The sequence below is a fragment of the Nerophis lumbriciformis genome, linkage group LG04 (assembly GCF_033978685.3).
Source record: "Nerophis lumbriciformis linkage group LG04, RoL_Nlum_v2.1, whole genome shotgun sequence".
NCBI lineage: Eukaryota > Metazoa > Chordata > Actinopteri > Syngnathiformes > Syngnathidae > Nerophis > Nerophis lumbriciformis.
The window spans coordinates 24,796,269-24,814,499 of record NC_084551.2 but is presented as its reverse complement, the minus strand read 5'-3'; the positions used below and the strand labels follow the sequence as shown (position 1 = coordinate 24,814,499).

Here is an 18,231-nt window from a genome sequence, read left to right as displayed (position 1 = left end):
GTGTGATTCAAACGAGAGAGTTGGGTCGAAGATAATACCCAGATTCTTTACTGATTCGCCTTGTGTAATTGTTTGGTTGTCAAATGTTAAGGTGGTATTATTAAATAAATGTCAGTGTTTAGCAGGACCGATAATCAGCATTTCCGTTTTCTTGGCGTTGAGTTGCAAGAAGTTAGCGGACATCCATTGTTTAATTTCATTAAGACACGCCTCCAGCTGACTACAATCCGGCGTGTTGGTCAGCTTTAGGGGCATGTAGAGTTGGGTGTCATCAGCATAACAATGAAAGCTAACACCGTATTTGCGTATGATGTCGCCTAGCGGCAGCATGTAAATACTAAAGAGTGCAGGGCCAAGAACCGAACCCTGAGGAACTCCGCACGTTACCTTAACATAGTCCGAGGTCACATTATTATGGGAGACGCATTGCATCCTGTCAGTAAGATAAGAGTTAAACCACGACAAAGCTAAGTCTGACATACCAATACGTGTTTTGATACGCTCTAATAAAATATTATGATCGACGGTATCGAAAGCAGCGCTAAGATCAAGAAGCAGCAACATAGATGACGCATCAGAATCCATCGTTAGCAGTAGATCATTAGTCATTTTTGCGAGGGCTGTCTCCGTAGAGTGATTTGCCCTGAAACCGGATTGAAAAGGTTCACAGAGATTGTTAGACATTAAGTGTTCATTTAGCTGCTGTGCGACAATTTTTTCGAGGATTTTCGAAATAAAGGGAAGGTGGGACACCGGTCGGTAGTTTACCATGAGGTCAGGATCAAGGTTAGGTCTTTTGAGCAGAGGATGAATTGTTACGCCTTTGAGGCATTGTGATGCCGGAGGTCGTCTTTTCAAGATGCAGAGGGATGTCAGGAAGCGGCTTGCAGGTGAGAATAAATGATTTATTCTGATTGCAGAACAAAATGCTGCGCGGTGCACCACGGCACGGAAAACAAGAGGGTAGCAAAGATGCTAATATCAAAAATGTAAACTATGAGCGAAACTAGGAGCGTAACTTGTTGCGTAGGAGCAAACAAAACCAACAGACCGAGTGAGGCCAGCGCGTGAACTAAATAGCCCTCTGATTAGTGCCCCGGCAACAGGTGCGCGTCCGGAACACTAACCAGAGGCAGGTGACGATAATCTGCCGTCATGGCAACAGAAACAAACTCAAGAGGTGATGAAAACACAAGTGACTTGAAAACAATAACAAAAATATGATCCGGGTAGCGGATCATAACAGTACCCCCCCCCTTAAGGGACAGATTCCAGATGTCCCCTGGCAAAACTAAACCCCCCCCGACTATAACAAAGTTCAAGAGTCAAGGGAGGGTGGAGGGAGGATTTGGCGGAGGGTCGCCAGGCCACGTGTCCCCGAATCCACCGGGGACGAGTCAGGTGGCGGCGGCGAATGGAACGCCGCTCCCGGAGGCGAGGCGGGCGACCACGGAAAGGCCACATTCGTGGCTGCCGAGAAGGTGGGCGTGAGTGGCGCCAGAAGTTCAGCAGCCGGAGAGTTCTGCGACTACGTCTCGGGTGTTGCTGCTGTTTGCGCCACTGGCGTCCATATACTAACCTCCGAGAGCGCCGCTTGCGCAGCCAGACCACTCGAGGTCGCTGAGACGACGATGAGGGCGAGAGAGCAGACGTCGCCGTGGAAGCAGGAGGAGTCGTCGTCGCCGTGGAAGCAGGAGGAGTCGTCGTCGCCGTGGAAGCAGGAGGAGTCGTCGTCGCCGTGGAAACAGGAAGCGTCGTCGCCGTGGAAACAGGAAGCGTCGTCGCCGTGGAAACAGGAAGCGTCGTCGCCGTGGAAACAGGAAGCGTCGTCGCCGTGGAAACAGGAGTCGACGTCGCCGTGGAAGCAGGAGGCAGCGTCTCTGTCGGCGTGGGCGGAGCAGGCGGCTCGTCTGCCGGCGTGGGCGGAGCCAGAGGCGGAGCAGGCGGCTCGTCTGCCGGCGTGGGCGGAGCCAGAGGGGGAGCAGGCGGCTCGTCTGCCGGCGTGGGCGGAGCCAGAGGCGGAGCAGGCGGCTCGTCTGCCGGCGTGGGCGGAGCAGGCGGCTCGTCTGCCGGCGTGGGCGGAGCAGGCGGCTCGTCTGCCGGCATGGGCGGAGCCAGAGGCGGAGCAGGCGGCTCGTCTGCCGGCGTGGGCGGAGCAGGCGTCCGGGCTGTCGACGTGGGCGGAGCAGGCGTCCGGGCTGTCGACGTGGGCGGAGCAGGCGGCTCGTCTGCCGGCGTGGGCGGAGCAGGTGCTGGTGTGGGAACCAGACTTGGAGCTGGTGCTGGTGTGGGAACCAGACTTGGAGCTGGTGTTGGTGTGGGAACCAGACTTGGAGCTGGTGCTGGTGTGGGAACCAAACTTGGAGCTCGTGCTGGTGTGGGAACCAGACTTGGAGCTGGTGCTGGTGTGGGAACCAGACTTGGAGCAGGTGCTGGTGTGGGAACCAGACTTGGAGCAGGTGCTGGTGTGGGAACCAGACTTGGAGCAGTTGCTGGTGTGGGAACTAGACTTGGAGCAGTTGCTGGTGTGGGAACCAGACTTGGAGCAGTTGCTGGTCGTGACTTTGGCGGAGGTGGCCTGGCCGGGGGTTGCGGCTTAGCACGCCAAAGAACTGGTGGTGGCGGCCGAGCAGGAGGTTGCGGCTTAGCATGCCGGAGAACTGGTGGCGGAGGCCGGCATGGAGGTTTGGGCTTGGCTGGGCGCAGCTGTGCCTGCCCACTAGCAAAGCACCCAGTACTAGCCCCCCCCTCAAGAAGCGGATCCCAGACGCGTCTTGTGCAGTCTGGAACAGTCTTTAGGGGTGGGAGGGAGGAGGTGAGGAGGGGGGTAGGCTCCTCCCCTTTTGATTGTCCAAATTCTCTATTCTGCTCTTCAATAGCATGCAGAGTGTCCTTTGCCGCTTGGGATTGTTCCTCAAGTCTTAGTTCAATCAGTACCTTCCGGTACCACTCATCCACCCAAGCAGGACTGTACTTCTCGAGGGGTGTCTCGGAAGATGACTGGGCTGGAACAGGAAGTGGAGAAGGCAGAGCAGCATGTGGCACAGCAGACAGAGGAGTGGGTGGAGCTTGAGCCTTAGGGGGTGGGGCCAAAGTAATTGGGGGCTGAGCTTGAAAGTCAGAAGGTGAGTGGGACTGACTAGACCTAGAATTAACAAAAATGTCCTGATAGTGTTTAATTGTCAAATTAAAGTCATTAGGAAGTGGCTGACAGTAAGAATTAACAGAATGCAAAAAATGTCTTTTTCTATGACGTCATCAAAAGTGGACGGGGGCGTGTCCTCGGGGGGCGACAACGGAATGACGTCATAGCTGCAATCCCAGTGATTGACAGGCCAGTCGGAGGAATCTTTGAAAATATGGTCATTATAATTACCAACTATTTGAGGAGAATCCTGGGCTGCTTGTAGCTGGCTGTGCTCCGGAGGGAAAAGTTGTGGGATAGGTGCGTCTTTGCCGCGAGCCGAAGTCTTCTTGGCTGACTTCCGCTTTCGCTGACGCGTTCGGGCTGGCTGTGAGCGGACATCCCCGGGCCAGATGGAGTCGATATGGACCAACGAACCGTCAGGCCCCCACAAAAGGTCTTCGCGCTCCAAAGGGGAATACTGGAGAGTCTCTCTCTCCATCGCCTTTAAGACCAGCCACGTCCCGTAGCCGGAATCCTCCACGCCCTCTTCGAAAAGACTGTCTGCTGTTGGTTTTCTGTTACGCCTTTGAGGCATTGTGATGCCGGAGGTCGTCTTTTCAAGATGCAGAGGGATGTCAGGAAGCGGCTTGCAGGTGAGAATAAATGATTTATTCTGATTGCAGAACAAAATGCTGCGCGGTGCACCACGGCACGGAAAACAAGAGGGTAGCAAAGATGCTAATATCAAAAATGTAAACTATGAGCGAAACTAGGAGCGTAACTTGTTGCGTAGGAGCAAACAAAACCAACAGACCGAGTGAGGTCAGCGCGTGAACTAAATAGCCCTCTGATTAGTGCCCCGGCAACAGGTGCGCGTCCGGAACACTAATCAGAGGCAGGTGACGATAATCTGCCGTCATGGCAACAGAAACAAACTCAAGAGGTGATGAAAACACAAGTGACTTGAAAACAATAACAAAAATATGATCCGGGTAGCGGATCATAACATGAATAACCGCTTTCTTGAATGCTAGAGGAACAGTGCCAGAGGAAAGTGATAAGTTTATAATATTTAGCACTGATGGACCTAATAATACAAAAAGCTCCTTGATAAGTTTCCCAGGAAGTGGGTCAAGTAAACATGTTGTTTGTTTTATCCCACTTACACGCTGTAATAGTTCCTCTAATGTTATTTCATCAAAAAGAGAGAGACTATTTTGTATTGCAGTATCCGTCGTAGATACAGTTGTATCTGTGTTCATAGAACCCAGTTGTAGCTGGGATGCGTTGTCTTTAATCTCCTTTCTAATGAGTTCAATTTTCTTATTAAAGAAATTCATAAAGTCATCTGCCGGGTGGGTGGAGCTATTGGGAGGAGTCCCTTGTTGGGTTAGCGATGCTACTGTACTAAACAAAAATTTAGGGTCGTTTTTGTTGAGGCGGATGAGATTTGAGTAATATTTAGCTTTAGCTAAGGTAAGCATGCGTTTATATGATATTAAACTATCACTCCATGCTTGATGGAAAACCTCAAGCTTGGTCGCGCGCCATTTGCGTTCCAACTTTCTACATGATAATTTATGAGCTCTGGTTTCCTCTGTAAACCATGGGGTGCGCCTTTTAGGGGCCCTTGTTTGTTTTAGCGGTGCTATACTATCAATGGTTTTGCGCAGGGCATTGGCAAAGTTGTTAGTGAGGTTATCAATAGAGCCGACATAATTTGGGAATGGTGCCATTACCGAAGGCAGTAGGTCAGCAAGAGTCATCGTTGTGGCGGCATTAATGTTGCGGCTGCTATAGCAGTTATTATTATTATTAGTTTGTTGACAATGAGTCAGAACTTCGAATTTTATAAGGTAATGATCGGACATTACTTTAGTATACGGGAGTACCATAACTTTGGAGGTGGTGACACCCCTGACCAGCACTAGATCTATCGTATTGCCGTTGCGATGCGTAGGTTCATTTATTATTTGTGTAAGACCACAGCTATCAATTATAGTCTGGAGCGCCACGCACTGAGGGTCCGATGGGGTATTCATATGGATATTAAAGTCCCCCATTATGATTATATTGTCTGCGTGCGTCACTAGATCAGCAACGAACTCTGAGAATTTATTAATAAAGTCCGAGTAGGGCCCTGGGGGGCGGTAGATAACAGCCATATCGAGAGGCAGCGGTGCGACCGACCTCATAGTAAGCACCTCAAACGATTTGTATTTATTATTTAGGTTAGGGGTAAGGTTAAAGTTTTCATTGTATATTAGTGCGACCCCCCCACCCCTTTTAAGGGGACGGGCAATATGCGCATTCGTATAGTTAGGAGGAGATGCCTCATTTAGCGCAAAAAATTCGTCTGGTTTGAGCCAGGTTTCGCTAAGACCAATGACGTTAAGATTGTTGTCTCTAATGACCTCATTAACTAATAACGTTTTGGGAGACAATGATCTTATGTTTAAAAAGCCCATATTATAAGTATTGGGCTGTTTTGACGAGTTTTTGTTTAAATTATCCGTAGTAGAAATATTAATAATGTTGCGTTTATTATACGTAGTGCACTTTAAATAGTTTCGACCATATCTAGGAATTGATACGACGGGAATTTTCAGATTGTTTGCTTGATGCTGCGATCGACTGAACGCATCATGATTTGCCACCTCAGTAGAATGCATATCTACCCCGGACACATTCACAACAGAAAACACATTATGTGAGTTGTGTGTTATTCTAAGAAAATTGCTATGCGTACAGGAATTATCCAGCCTGGTGCTGGCTAGTTCTAGCTTAACTGACTCCTCACCCGGACTAGCAGGCTCTGTAATTGCCTGTGACCGGGCTTGCTCTAGTGTAGTTAGTCAAATGTGACTTAAACAGTAGTCTATATTCTTAGACAGGATGATGGCGCCTTCCTGGTTAGGGTGAAGGCCGTCCCTCATCAGCAAGCCTGGTTTGCCCCAGAAAGAGGGACAATTATCAATAAACGTTAGTCCCTGTTGTCTACAGAAGCTAGCCAGCCACTTGTTAAGCGAGACTAATCTGCTATATCTCTCATCATTGCCTCCCGCAGGCAGGGGGCCAGAGACAATTACTCGATGCCTGGACATCTTTCTAGCGAGATCACAAGTCCTGGCTATGTTTCTCTTTGTAATCTCTGACTGTCTCATTCTAGTGTCATTGGAGCCAACGTGTACAACTATATTCGCATAACTAGTGGTGCGATTAGCCTGTCGGACGTGTTTACTAGGCCTGTTGCGAGTTAGCTCCCTAAAATTAGCCTCAATGTCAGGTGCTTAATAACGTTCATTGCTATGCACTGGTGAAATCAATGCGACCAGAAAAGTTCCGGTAATGCCTAAAATGACCAAAATACTTTAAACATTACATACTATTATGAATTTTCCTTTTACTACATTGTATACATATTTACAGTATGTATATCAACGTTGTTGGAGGTTTTTTAGAGTGTTTTTTTTTCTAGGGAAAATAGGTCAATCTCCATTACATGCATTGTTAGCCGCCTCTTGCTCACAGTGTTTCATTATTTAGAACACACAAAAAACAGAAATATGCGTGTTATTTTCTTACATAGGGGTGGTGAATGAAATTCCTGAAAAAAATGCAGTTCCCCTTTAAAGGTTCCAATCATTGTTTTCAATTATTTTCAGCTCAGCATCAGCGTCTCATATATCCACATTCAATTTCTAAAAGGATTTTAATTTGTAGTTTGAAATTTAAAAATGATACATGTCACCATGTTAACTCTTGTTTGTTTTATAGTTTGGGGCAAGTGGACAACCTTATGTACTTGTGACTCTAATTTGAGGTTAAGTGACTGCCATTCTCACTTATCAGAGAGAACCCATCTAAAAACATGACACTGATACCAGGGTGAGCTCATGACTGCAGAGCTCAAAGTGTCCCTCCGTCACCCTCAGCTGATCTGCAAACAAATTCCATCACGCTCATTTCGCTTCTTAATGACTGACTGACAAATCCAAAGATAATCCGTCTATTTTGAAAACATGGCTCCCACGTCTATACCCAGTACCACCCAAACACAGTATGTATGGAGTTTCAGAGGAAAAAATCCCACCAGCTCCCATGGTTCTCTCTAAAAGCGTATCAATTTATATAATCCATTCCCTCCTTTGCAAAGTTAATATCCTCTTGAGAACCAGCGTCCTCTGCAGTGGACATTTCTTCAGTATTTATTTTATCAAAGTTTCAGATTTCGGGAAAAAAAAAAGTCCTTTTATGCATAACATGGGATGCTGGTTCTCAGTATTATAAATATGTGTGATTGTAAGGGTGGACACACTTGATTAGATGTACTTACATTTTGAAATTAGCTTTAAAATATTGAAGACTAACATTAGCCATTAATTGATTATTTCTTGATGCGGTGAACTGAGTGAAAATGTGATTCACTGTAGCCCTTTTAGGAATTTGACAATCTATCTTTTGTTTCTGAAGATCGCAGCTTAAGGTAAATGCTTTTGATCGCCCCTTTGACTTCAGAGTTTTTGCTTCAGTTCTGGAACAAATCACAGCCCTAAGTGAGCCCTTATGTCGGGGCAGGAAAAAAACCAAACATTAGGAACAAAGGAAAGAATGAGAGTTCCACGATGAGCTAAAAACAGAGTAACAGGTGCCTATGGTATTAACTCAACCTAATTGAAAGACAAGGTGAGCTAGCGCACAAGATCTAGAGACAAGTACGGCTTTAAATGAGGGCCACATACCTGTACACTTCAGTGTCCAACAGTAGGTTCCACTGTCAAATTTGCTGGGTATTCATTTGAGAAAAGGAGGAGTATGATATCAGCCATAATACATCTTTTTTTGTTTGGATGTGCTTTTGATTTAGCAACTGTTTGTACTTAACGGCTGTTTTCGGCCAAGTCTGAGGGCATTTCCACTTGAACACAGATATTTTCAAAGATGCTCATTTCCACCACCCCGGTATTGAGAAACTCTCCATCCAAACACATTCTCAGATTGTCAGGCACGTTTTTTCCCATCAGAAGCCTGAATAATCAACCCTCCTGACTTAGTCGTATTAGAGCTTTCATCAATACAGTGATATTTATTGGATGCACAATAATATATATTATCCTTATAATCAGTGAACAGATTGAGAACAGGCAGTGAACAAAAGTGTTAGCAGTTGCTTTGTAACGGAAAAGGAGTAGGATTAAATAAGCCCTGCCCTGCGATATGGCTGTTAGATTGATGAAATAGAATCAAACGTCACTGGTGCTGAGTTGGATTCGTGAAACAGAGTCCTGTTACAGTGCCCGCTGGAAGAAGTCTCTGTAACGTAATGTAATGTGTCTTTGCAAGATGTGATCAATAGATCATAAATTGATAAGGTGATGATATAAATAAATGTAGTGATCAGAATGAAAGTCAAGGTAACTTGTATGTAACAATGTAGGAATGTAACTAACAAAGTAAAAGCAGCAATGCTTCTCCCCCAAAAAAAATTAAAAGCAAAAAGTATGTTGCATTAAAACTACCGGTACTCTGAAAAGTACAATTTATTCAAGAAGTTACTAAAGTAAATGTAGTGCGTTTCTACCCACCTATGCTTACAACACTAACCAGAAAGCTCAGTTTTACGCACACATGCCGAAGCTGAAGTTTTTGGGAATAAAACCCCATGTGTGGACCAAAAACACACAGCAAAAAATGTGTGTTTTTAGAATATGTATTCTCATAATTATCTTAATACTTCATATGTTTATGCCAAAGTCACTGTGTATATGATATGTAATTTACTTTTTTCTAACTGATGACTGCATGTATTATAGGTGTCCAGTCTCTTTAAAGATGGAACCATAGGAGGAAGCATCAACATTGTAATAGTGGGACTTGTGCTTCTAGATGAAGAGCAGGTGAGAACACTTTGAAGAAAACATGTTCTTAAACTGAGCACCAAAACCCTGTCAGCTAAACATTTATTTAACAGCGTCAGCAGAAAGAAGCCGATTTAGGTTTTCATTCATAGTTATTCTAAAATGATTTACTCTAACCTAGCAACTGCAAAATCTAGTGAGCTAGAAGACATACAATCTACCTCCACAAAGATACATAGTTGGGATCAGTTTTGGTGTCAGAGTTATTAGTTTACCAATATGTTTATAAAAGTGAAGCTAGTTTGCAAGGGTGACAACCTACGCTATTTTATTTTTGTTACAATATTTAGCCGCTTGAACTGCTGCGCAAAACTGACCTAATCTGTTTTTAATAGCATCATTTTGATAACCACATTCCCTCTATTCCTGATCTTTTTAGATGCTGCAGATGTACTGTCCTGCACTGACCTTTTTGTTGTACCTCTTAAGGCCTGAGCTACTAAAGGTTTGCGTGTATTAAAACACATGCAAACTAAATTGTGTCTCCGAAATTAGCAAAATAGCGAGTGAAGTCAATTTAGGCTGTCTGAGTTCATGCATATGCTGGGAGAAGAAGATGCAAATGTAATCATTTATCGCACGCAATGTGATTTATCAAGACTGTTCTGAAACTGCTGTTTTCCGTCTATATTTAGCGCCTCTCGAAAGTATGTGCAAACTGGCACAGTTACGCACAAATGGTTGTGAAAACAGGAGACAATCACACTGCAAGCACAGTTCAACATATTTGAACTGTCAGAAATAAAAATATTAAACATTGTCTATTCAGCTACATCATTTTAGAATTTTACAGCTGCTGGGTGACTTAAGGGGCTTATTAAAACACATTAAATTGATTTGTTTTGGTGTCTGCTGGCAACCTACTCAGTGGCCTAGTGGTTAGAGTGTCCGTCCTGAGATCGGTAGGTTGGGAGTTCAAATCCCGGCCGAGTCATACCAAAGACTATAAAAATGGGACCCATTACCTCCCTGCTTGGCACTCAGCATCAAGGGTTGGAATTGGGGGTTAAATCACCAAAATGATTCCCGGGCGCAGCCACCGCTGCTGCCCACTGCTCCCCTCACCTCCCAGGGGGTGATCAAGGGTGATGGGTCAAATGCAGAGAATAATTTCGCCACACCTAGTGTGTGTGTGACAATCATTGGTACTTTAACTTTAACTTTAACTTTAATTTTTTTGTATTGTGTTATAGTGTTGGTTTATTCATATGCCTATCTACATACATTCATATACACACATACATATGTATATAACTATATATATATATATATATATATATATATATAATATACTGTATTAGTATATATATATACTGTATTATTACTGTATACAAATATATGAGAAAACTTCTGGCAATATGCTTTTTCTTGGGCAGCACCATCACAACACTCACGCCTCTCAGAGCACACCTTTGGCATGCTTAAAAATAGGTTATCTTGTCTTGATCGCGCTTTTATATTGCCCAAAAAGGAAGGTTCATATTATATCTGTCTGCTGCATGTTCCACAACATAACGAAACAGCAGGGGTTGGACTGCTGGACCATATGATGTCATGAATGTGGAGAGTCGTAGTAGGCTACACGCAAAAACCTCATTTAAATAGGGTGGTCTCCTCCGCTTCTGCTCCTGTTATCAATTGTACACAGAGTCTCAGTCGATCATCTGCAACACGCCCACTAATAGTATTCGCCATTCTTTACTTTTCTGACGCTATTTAGCACTTATTTGGACCTTAGTAGACCTTGTCTTACCTCTCATAACCCTTATGTCACAGGACGGATTGGTGATCAGTCACCATGCAGACCACACACTGAACAGTTTCTGCCAGTGGCAGTCCACGCTTGGAGGCCGGGAGGGTCAGCGCCATGACCACGCCATTCTTCTTACTGGACTTGACATCTGCTCCTGGAAAAATGAACCATGTGACACCCTGGGTACGTAATGTACTCTGACAATACTTAAAAGAAATAATACATTTGAATGCAGCTGTGAAAGTAAGATAATTTGGCACAAAGGCTTGTTATGATAAGGTTGCATGAACATCAATTCTCCTTATGTATTTATTTATTTATTTTATTTTTTAAATCGATTTTACAATAAAAAAAAACCCACAAGCAATCATTCATTCTGATCTCTTCTCTCTGGGAAGATGCTCCTGTCCTTTGTCAGATGGTGTATCACACAAAAACAGATGCTGAAAATTGTTGCTGCTTTCTATAATGCCGTAAAAAAGATCTGAAGCTGAATTTCACCCCAACTATTGAGATACCTAATTAGTTCCAGACCTTTGCAGAATAATGCACACTAGTGCTATTAAATCAATAGAGGGTTCATAAAAAACATATCTATTATTATTCTTCAATGTTTTCTGCTGTTTTCTACAACTTATTATGTTCACACACAATGTCACAGTCATGAGTGTGTGGTGTCTAACAAAAAAGCAACAGCTTGTTTGCGGTAATGACAATCCTACCACATTGTTGTCCTCGACACTGTGAGAAAATAGTCTATGTAGTGTTTCTGGGAGGCTGTGATGCTTGTGTACACGCAAAAACACACATGCACACTTATTCAGTTTGGACTTCAAAGTGTTGAGACTAGCAGTGTCCTGAGAAGAAAAGTTCAAAGGTGTTGGTCTGTGTGTGTAAAAAAAAAAAAAAAAAAGTTAATTCCGGCATATGGCATTCTTGAACGTAAAAATCACATGCTCATTTAAAGAAAAATGTACTGCGGTTGCAAAAAATAGAAGGTTTAAACGTCAATTCCCATGATAAAATAACCTACTGATTTTAAATGTCCAAATTCAAAATAATAATGCACATGAGAACATTTTTATTTTAATGGTTTTGCCATCTGTATGCTTTAAAGTTCCAAAATAACAGAACACAAAGCTAAATTCCACCCGAGAGATTCCGCCTCTTGGAGATAAAAGCATGAATTAAGCCTCTGAGGATAGTTTTGACCCTCAGCCAAACGTGCTGTATATGCATCTATGGACAAATGGATAGTGGACACTGATCCATACAAATAGGTTAAGGTTGCACTGTTAAAGACAGGGTCAACAATAATGTCAACAATAATTTGTAGTTTGTCAGAAGAGAACACAATTACAATGTGTAATTGTAATGCAAATGTGTGTTACTGTTTTTTGAAGGTTTTGCTCCAATCAGCGGCATGTGCAGCAAGTACAGGAGCTGCACCATTAATGAGGACACTGGTCTCGGCTTGGCATTCACTATTGCCCATGAATCTGGACACAAGTAAGAATGTCCATCTCTGTCATGATAACAACAATAATGCTTTCTGACTTTGGGACTCTTTATAACTTTGTGTTTAAATTCCTCAGTTTTGGAATGGTCCATGACGGTGAAGGAAACATTTGTAAGAAATCAGAAGGCAACATCATGTCTCCCACATTAGCAGGTCACAACGGTATCTTCTCATGGTCCGCATGCAGCCGCCAGTACCTCAGCCGCTTTCTCAAGTAAGAAAACAAAGCTTTATTGTTATTAGTGATATATATACACATATACCGCATTTTTCGGAGTATAAGTCGCACCAGAGTATAAGTCGCACCTGCCGAAAATGCATAGTAAAAAGGAAAAAAACATATATAAGTCGCACTGGAGCCCGGCCAAACTATGAAAAAAACTGCGACTTACAGTCCGAAAAATACGGTACATACTGTACTTGTTGAAGGATTCCAGCAAAATTATTACGAATGGCACTTCTTGTTGATATAGCAAGCTTACGGAGCCTAATATGAACGATGAGTGAATCAATATGCCCAGGAAAATAAAGATATTATTTAATGTATATGCAAGCCGATGAACCAAGAATGTGAGATTGAAACATCTTCTGAAAAACAACAACAATATTGTCAAGATACTTAAGAGTGAATGTGCACAAAAGCTGCCGCTGTGTTTGTGCAGTAACTTTTTCACGCATGCAGCCTGCTCAACCAAGCAAGAAAGTATGCATCACAGGCATTGCGTCTATGTGTCTGGCTATGCGTGCGTGTGTGTCTGAGGGAGAGAGAATAAGTGTGCTTGAAACCAGATAGCCACAAAGCTAGTGTCCCGACTAAATTTACCCTTGTGTTAACTGAACCTTTGCAGTGTTGGAGACGCACACTGTTTGTCACCCCGTTATTAGAGTTGGGTTGATGTCACCCTCGTTATGTCTGTCGGCCTTATATTAAGCACCACCTGAGATCATTGGGCTGCCTGGGGTCATTTCCCATTTATTTTCCCAATTGCATTTTTCCCAATTGGTGTGCAGATATACTGTAGATGCGTTGTATTGAGAGACTCTTGAATGGCTCCATCGTCTTCAATTCAAAGAAGCTTTGCGCAATCTGTACTCATTCTGACCCTTCACATCCTCACTCAGCAATGACAGAGAAATCTGTGCCAACACTCAGTCAGGCCTAAAAATGACAGACAGCTAGCATGACAGACACAGTCTACTTAAAGGACACTTACAAATGTTTTTCTTGGCATAGCCATGGGTTTTAAGCCCCCTGTCATCCATAGAAGATGGAAAATTCTTACCTCTCAGTATGTAGACACTCATCGGACACTTCATTAAGAACATCTAATTATTTCAATACTCTAACTATATTGTATATAAAAAAAAAAATACATCCTATTATGTAGCCAGGGATGTAACAGTCATCATTTTTATCAATGTTCATTATAACCACTGTATCATTGTGTGTGCTGAAAAAGTACTTATACACATACTTAAGTGTTTTAACCAAGTTTTATTTTAGTACATACAATATATAATCCGTCTATTTTGAAAACATGGCTCCCACGTCTATACCCAGTTTGAGCGATCAGAGTCTGCCTTACAATCACCCAAACAGTATGGATGGAGTTTCAGAGAAAAAAATCCCACCAGCTTCCATGGGTCTCTCTAAAAGCGGATCAATTTATAAAATCCATTCCCTCAATTGCAAAGTTAATATCCTGTTGAGAACCAGCGTCCTCTGCAGTGGACATTTATTCACTTTTTTTTTTTTTTTTTAAATCAAAGTCATCTAGAAAAAATGTGAGATTCTTACCTCTCCGTATGTACAAACTCATCGGACACTTCATTAGGAACATGTAATTATTTCAGTACTATAACTGTATTGTATAAAATATGTATATATATTACATCCTATTATTTAGCCAGGGATGTAACGGTCATCATTTGTATACAATTTAATTATTACCACGGTATCGTTGTGTGTGCTCAAAAAGTACTTATACACATACTTAAGTATTTTTACCAAGTTTTATTTTAGCGCATACAATATACTTTCCTTGGCAGAGGAAACATTGTATATTGTTCTTGCTTCTTAATTGAGAACTGCACTCTTTGTAATGTTGCCAATCATCCACAATCTATTTATGTGAGACAAGAACACACAACTTGCCCTTTTACGTGCATTCTAAATAGTACAAAACTGCTGGTAGAAGGCAGCTAACACTGCAGATTAATGGTGTTTCATCTATTCTGCCTATATAGCGCTCTTAAAAAATGTCCAAAACCCCGCCAACAACGCCTTATTTACAAGCTTTGACCTGCATATTAACCAAGCTATAGCGACATTGTTTTTGTAAAAGCAAACATCGAAGAACTACTTTTCTGCCGTTGTGACACATCGCCTTTCTCACACTGCTCGTTCAACCACTAGCGAGTAGCCAGCTAGTAGCTAGCTTGAGCTGCTAATAACATTGGTTATGACCCGCCATAAAATAAGGTAGAAGAAGGAGCTTGAGCTGCTTCTGCTAATGCTAGGTTATAAATCATGACTCACTTGTATAATAGAGGGTTGTGACGCCAAGCCAGGAAGTTGGTCAACTTTGAAAATCCACACTTCACCAACATGGCTCTCAACAAATGGATCACAACCTAAAACCATTGCAACATGGCTGGGAAGCATTTTTTTTTATCCGAAGAGTGAAGATTATTCCGAATTTAACAGCTCAAAGATAGTACAAGTTCTAAAAGATAAAACATCCCGTCAGTCGGCATCCCAGTGAGAGCTATTGTAAATCACTGATTTATGTTCTTATTTAAACGTTTAGCAATAAAACTAACGCTTCAAGGCTGTCACAAAGTCTGCTATTAGTGGTAGCAAACACAGAAAGTGCTCCTGATGTTGTTGACAATCGTTTGTTGCTATGCGTTCTGTGAAAATAATATGCCCAGCTTAAGAAGTTACATGAATGCTTAAAATTACCAAAATATTGTAAGATATTACATGTTATCATGAATATACCTGTTACTACATTACATACATACCTAAAGCATGTATATAAAATAATGTTGGGAGGTTTTTGGATGTTTTTTAGAGGGCTTTATAGGCGAAATAGATTGTATCCCCATTACTTGCATCGTTAACTGCCTCTTACTTGCAGTTTTTGACAAGTTAGAATGCACATTAGAGGGAAAAACGCGTGTTCTTGTGTTACATAAGGATTGTGGTTAATTCCCAAAAAGTGCAGTTCTTCCTTTAAGAGCCATATTGTTGTTATTTGAGTGATTAAATATGTCTATCTTTGTCTGTTTTAATTTGAAAAGGTTTTAGAGTGTTTCACAATAATACGTCCAGTTTATGTGATGTCACACGGGTTTACTTCCTGTTTTAGGCACGTCTGTGTATGGATTTTCCAAATCTATCACTCTGTCATAAAAGCACATTCTGTTAATCCAATGTGCACAACGCTGAATTGATCAGACAGGTTTATACAAGTTTAGATTGGTATATGACGTTTATAACAGGGAAATATATATCAATATATCTTGTTTTCATGTTTGCGTTTAAGCCAGCGACCAGTTAGGGCAGTAGCTGCTTTTCCAGGTAATGAGCATTATCATCATGAGTTTTTCAGTGTGGTAATCAATCACAGTATTACAATCATTTTAAATGGTAATATTACCCGTGTGTAATTTTAGCACGGTTTATCATTATTCGGGTAATCGTTACATCTCTACTCGCAGCTTAAACCGAAATTTTAGCAACTTATTTGTGTTGATGATCTGCTTAATACTGCAGAAATACTTAATGCAATTAAGTCAATGTGTAATAAGAAGAAAGCAGTATAGTTAGTCAAATGAGTAGAAGCTATTGCTGACATTATCAGAACTGGCTTAGTGTGTCAAACTTTGCATGTAACCAGTGTTAATCAGCGTTTCTCCACTTTCTGCGCATTTTACCATGTCAGTCTCGCTTGACGTTACTTAAACTTTATTTTTCCTTTTCTTTGACGCACTGCCATCAGAAGACTCTGCCTCACGCTTGGGAGACTTAATGAAGGGAAAAAAGTTAACTAAAAAGTACAAAAGGCATGTTGTCCTTGCTCAATATAATGCACAAAACTTGTTATTTTTTTCTTTATTCACAGTAGCGTTGTCCTGATACCAATAATTTGGTACCAGTACCAAAATGTATATCGATACTTTTCCAAATAAAGGGAACTACGAAAAATGTCAATAGTGGCTTTATTTTAACATAAAAAATTACACTACATTAAACACTCACATTCAAAGAACAATTTTACAAGGTTAAAATATGAATTAAAAGGCATTGAATTGCCATCTACTCCGAAGGGAACGTCTTCCCTGTGCTCCTCGACTGCGGTCTGCATTGGAGGCGAACAGCAGGACAGGTGTAACAACTACATTATTACCTGTCACTTTTTATAACTCCTTGTGCAGATCTGAAGGCTTATTATTTAAATGTTTATCTAAGTTTGAAGCAAATGTAGTAATACTAATCGGCACATTTGGTGAGGCGTGTTTTAAAGCAGCTGTTGTGAGAGTGGCGTATGTATGTGTGTGCTCCTTTATGTGGGGTGAGTGACGTGAGTAGTTGAGTGGGCAAGTTAGGAGAGGTAGCAGTAGCATGTGCAGGAGTGTCAGTAGCATGGTGGATATCCGGGTGTGCCCTGTGGAAATAATAAATAAAGTGACCAAGTTGAAACTAATCGACGGCCTTGTCATTCCAACCAAAGAGCGTAGCCTTATGGGTAAAGTGAAGGGTGTTACCCCCGACAAAACATCAGCCCTGGAGGAAACGTCTCCCCTGCGCTCCCCGACCACGGTCTGGGAGCCGACAAGCAGGAACGCGGCGCTTCCCTGTTTAAAGCGTCACCTTTATTGTTAGTTTTGAAACCCAAATAGCTCCATATTGCGCTTCACGTACACTCTTTATTAACCAGTAGAATTACCGTTTTTTGCCATTCTTCTCCACCATGGTGTTATTGATTGTATGCCCTTTGTGTGTGCGTTTTGACACACTGAACATCATGTGCATCAGCTCTGTAGTCACCGCTGCACAGCTGCCTTCAAATGAAAGAATGGTACTGGTATTTTTCAAAGGTGGTATAGTACTGATTTCAATTGATTAGTACCGCGATACTTTATTAGTACAGGTATACCCTACAACCCTAATTCACAGTGTTTATAGGAGTGTGTCCATAACCACAAAACGTTGGAACACAAGGGCCGCCTGTAAATAAGTGTATAAATATAAAGACCAACTAACATCTGACCCAGACATAGTATTCACCAGCTGGTACGATGTGAATGGATGCAATCTCATGTGAATATGTAACAACTGCCTTTAAAATGCAGAATAAGGATGAGTGTCTGCACTCGTCTAACCTTACTTGTTGACGTGTGTATCCTGTAATGTCTTTTTCAGAAACTTTATTATGTGAACAATGAAGGATATCCAGACATTGAACAGCAATTGTTTTCTATTGGCACATAAGAAACACAAGCATATGTTCACGCACACACACACACGCACACACACACGTACACACACGCACACACACACACACACAAGTTTCCACACGTACATTCTCTGCTCCATCCAATAAGGCCACTGCAATGAACTTGTCCAAAATAGTGTGTCTTTTCATGTTCTTTCAGCCCTACTTTTGAACTGTATTCCCCAGACCGCGGTCTTTTAAGTTTTCCGTATGAGAATCGGTGATCACTTAATACTGGAAATCCCCCACTTGTCTGTGGACACAGGTGACATGGCTTTTTTGCTCAAAATGGAGTGTGGAGTACATTAAAACATGTCGCTTAGGATATAAGTTTGGCAGACTGTTATGTTCCCATAGCAACATCTCTAACTTGGAGAACAATGGATCATCTTTAAATCAGACTTGTTTTT

General features: G+C 42.2%; 1 protein-coding gene across 1 annotated transcript in view; it reads left to right on the top strand.

The window, feature by feature from the left end:
• The window catches only part of adamts16 (ADAM metallopeptidase with thrombospondin type 1 motif, 16), a 113,072-nt gene that overhangs the window by 37,074 nt on the left and 57,767 nt on the right, over positions 1–18,231 (top strand). Inside the window, exons 6-9 of the mRNA XM_061945085.1 lie at positions 8,941–9,024; positions 10,822–10,981; positions 12,202–12,307; positions 12,394–12,531. Coding sequence (XP_061801069.1) covers positions 8,941–9,024; positions 10,822–10,981; positions 12,202–12,307; positions 12,394–12,531 — 488 coding nt within the window. The remainder of the gene's footprint in view (positions 1–8,940; positions 9,025–10,821; positions 10,982–12,201; positions 12,308–12,393; positions 12,532–18,231) is intronic.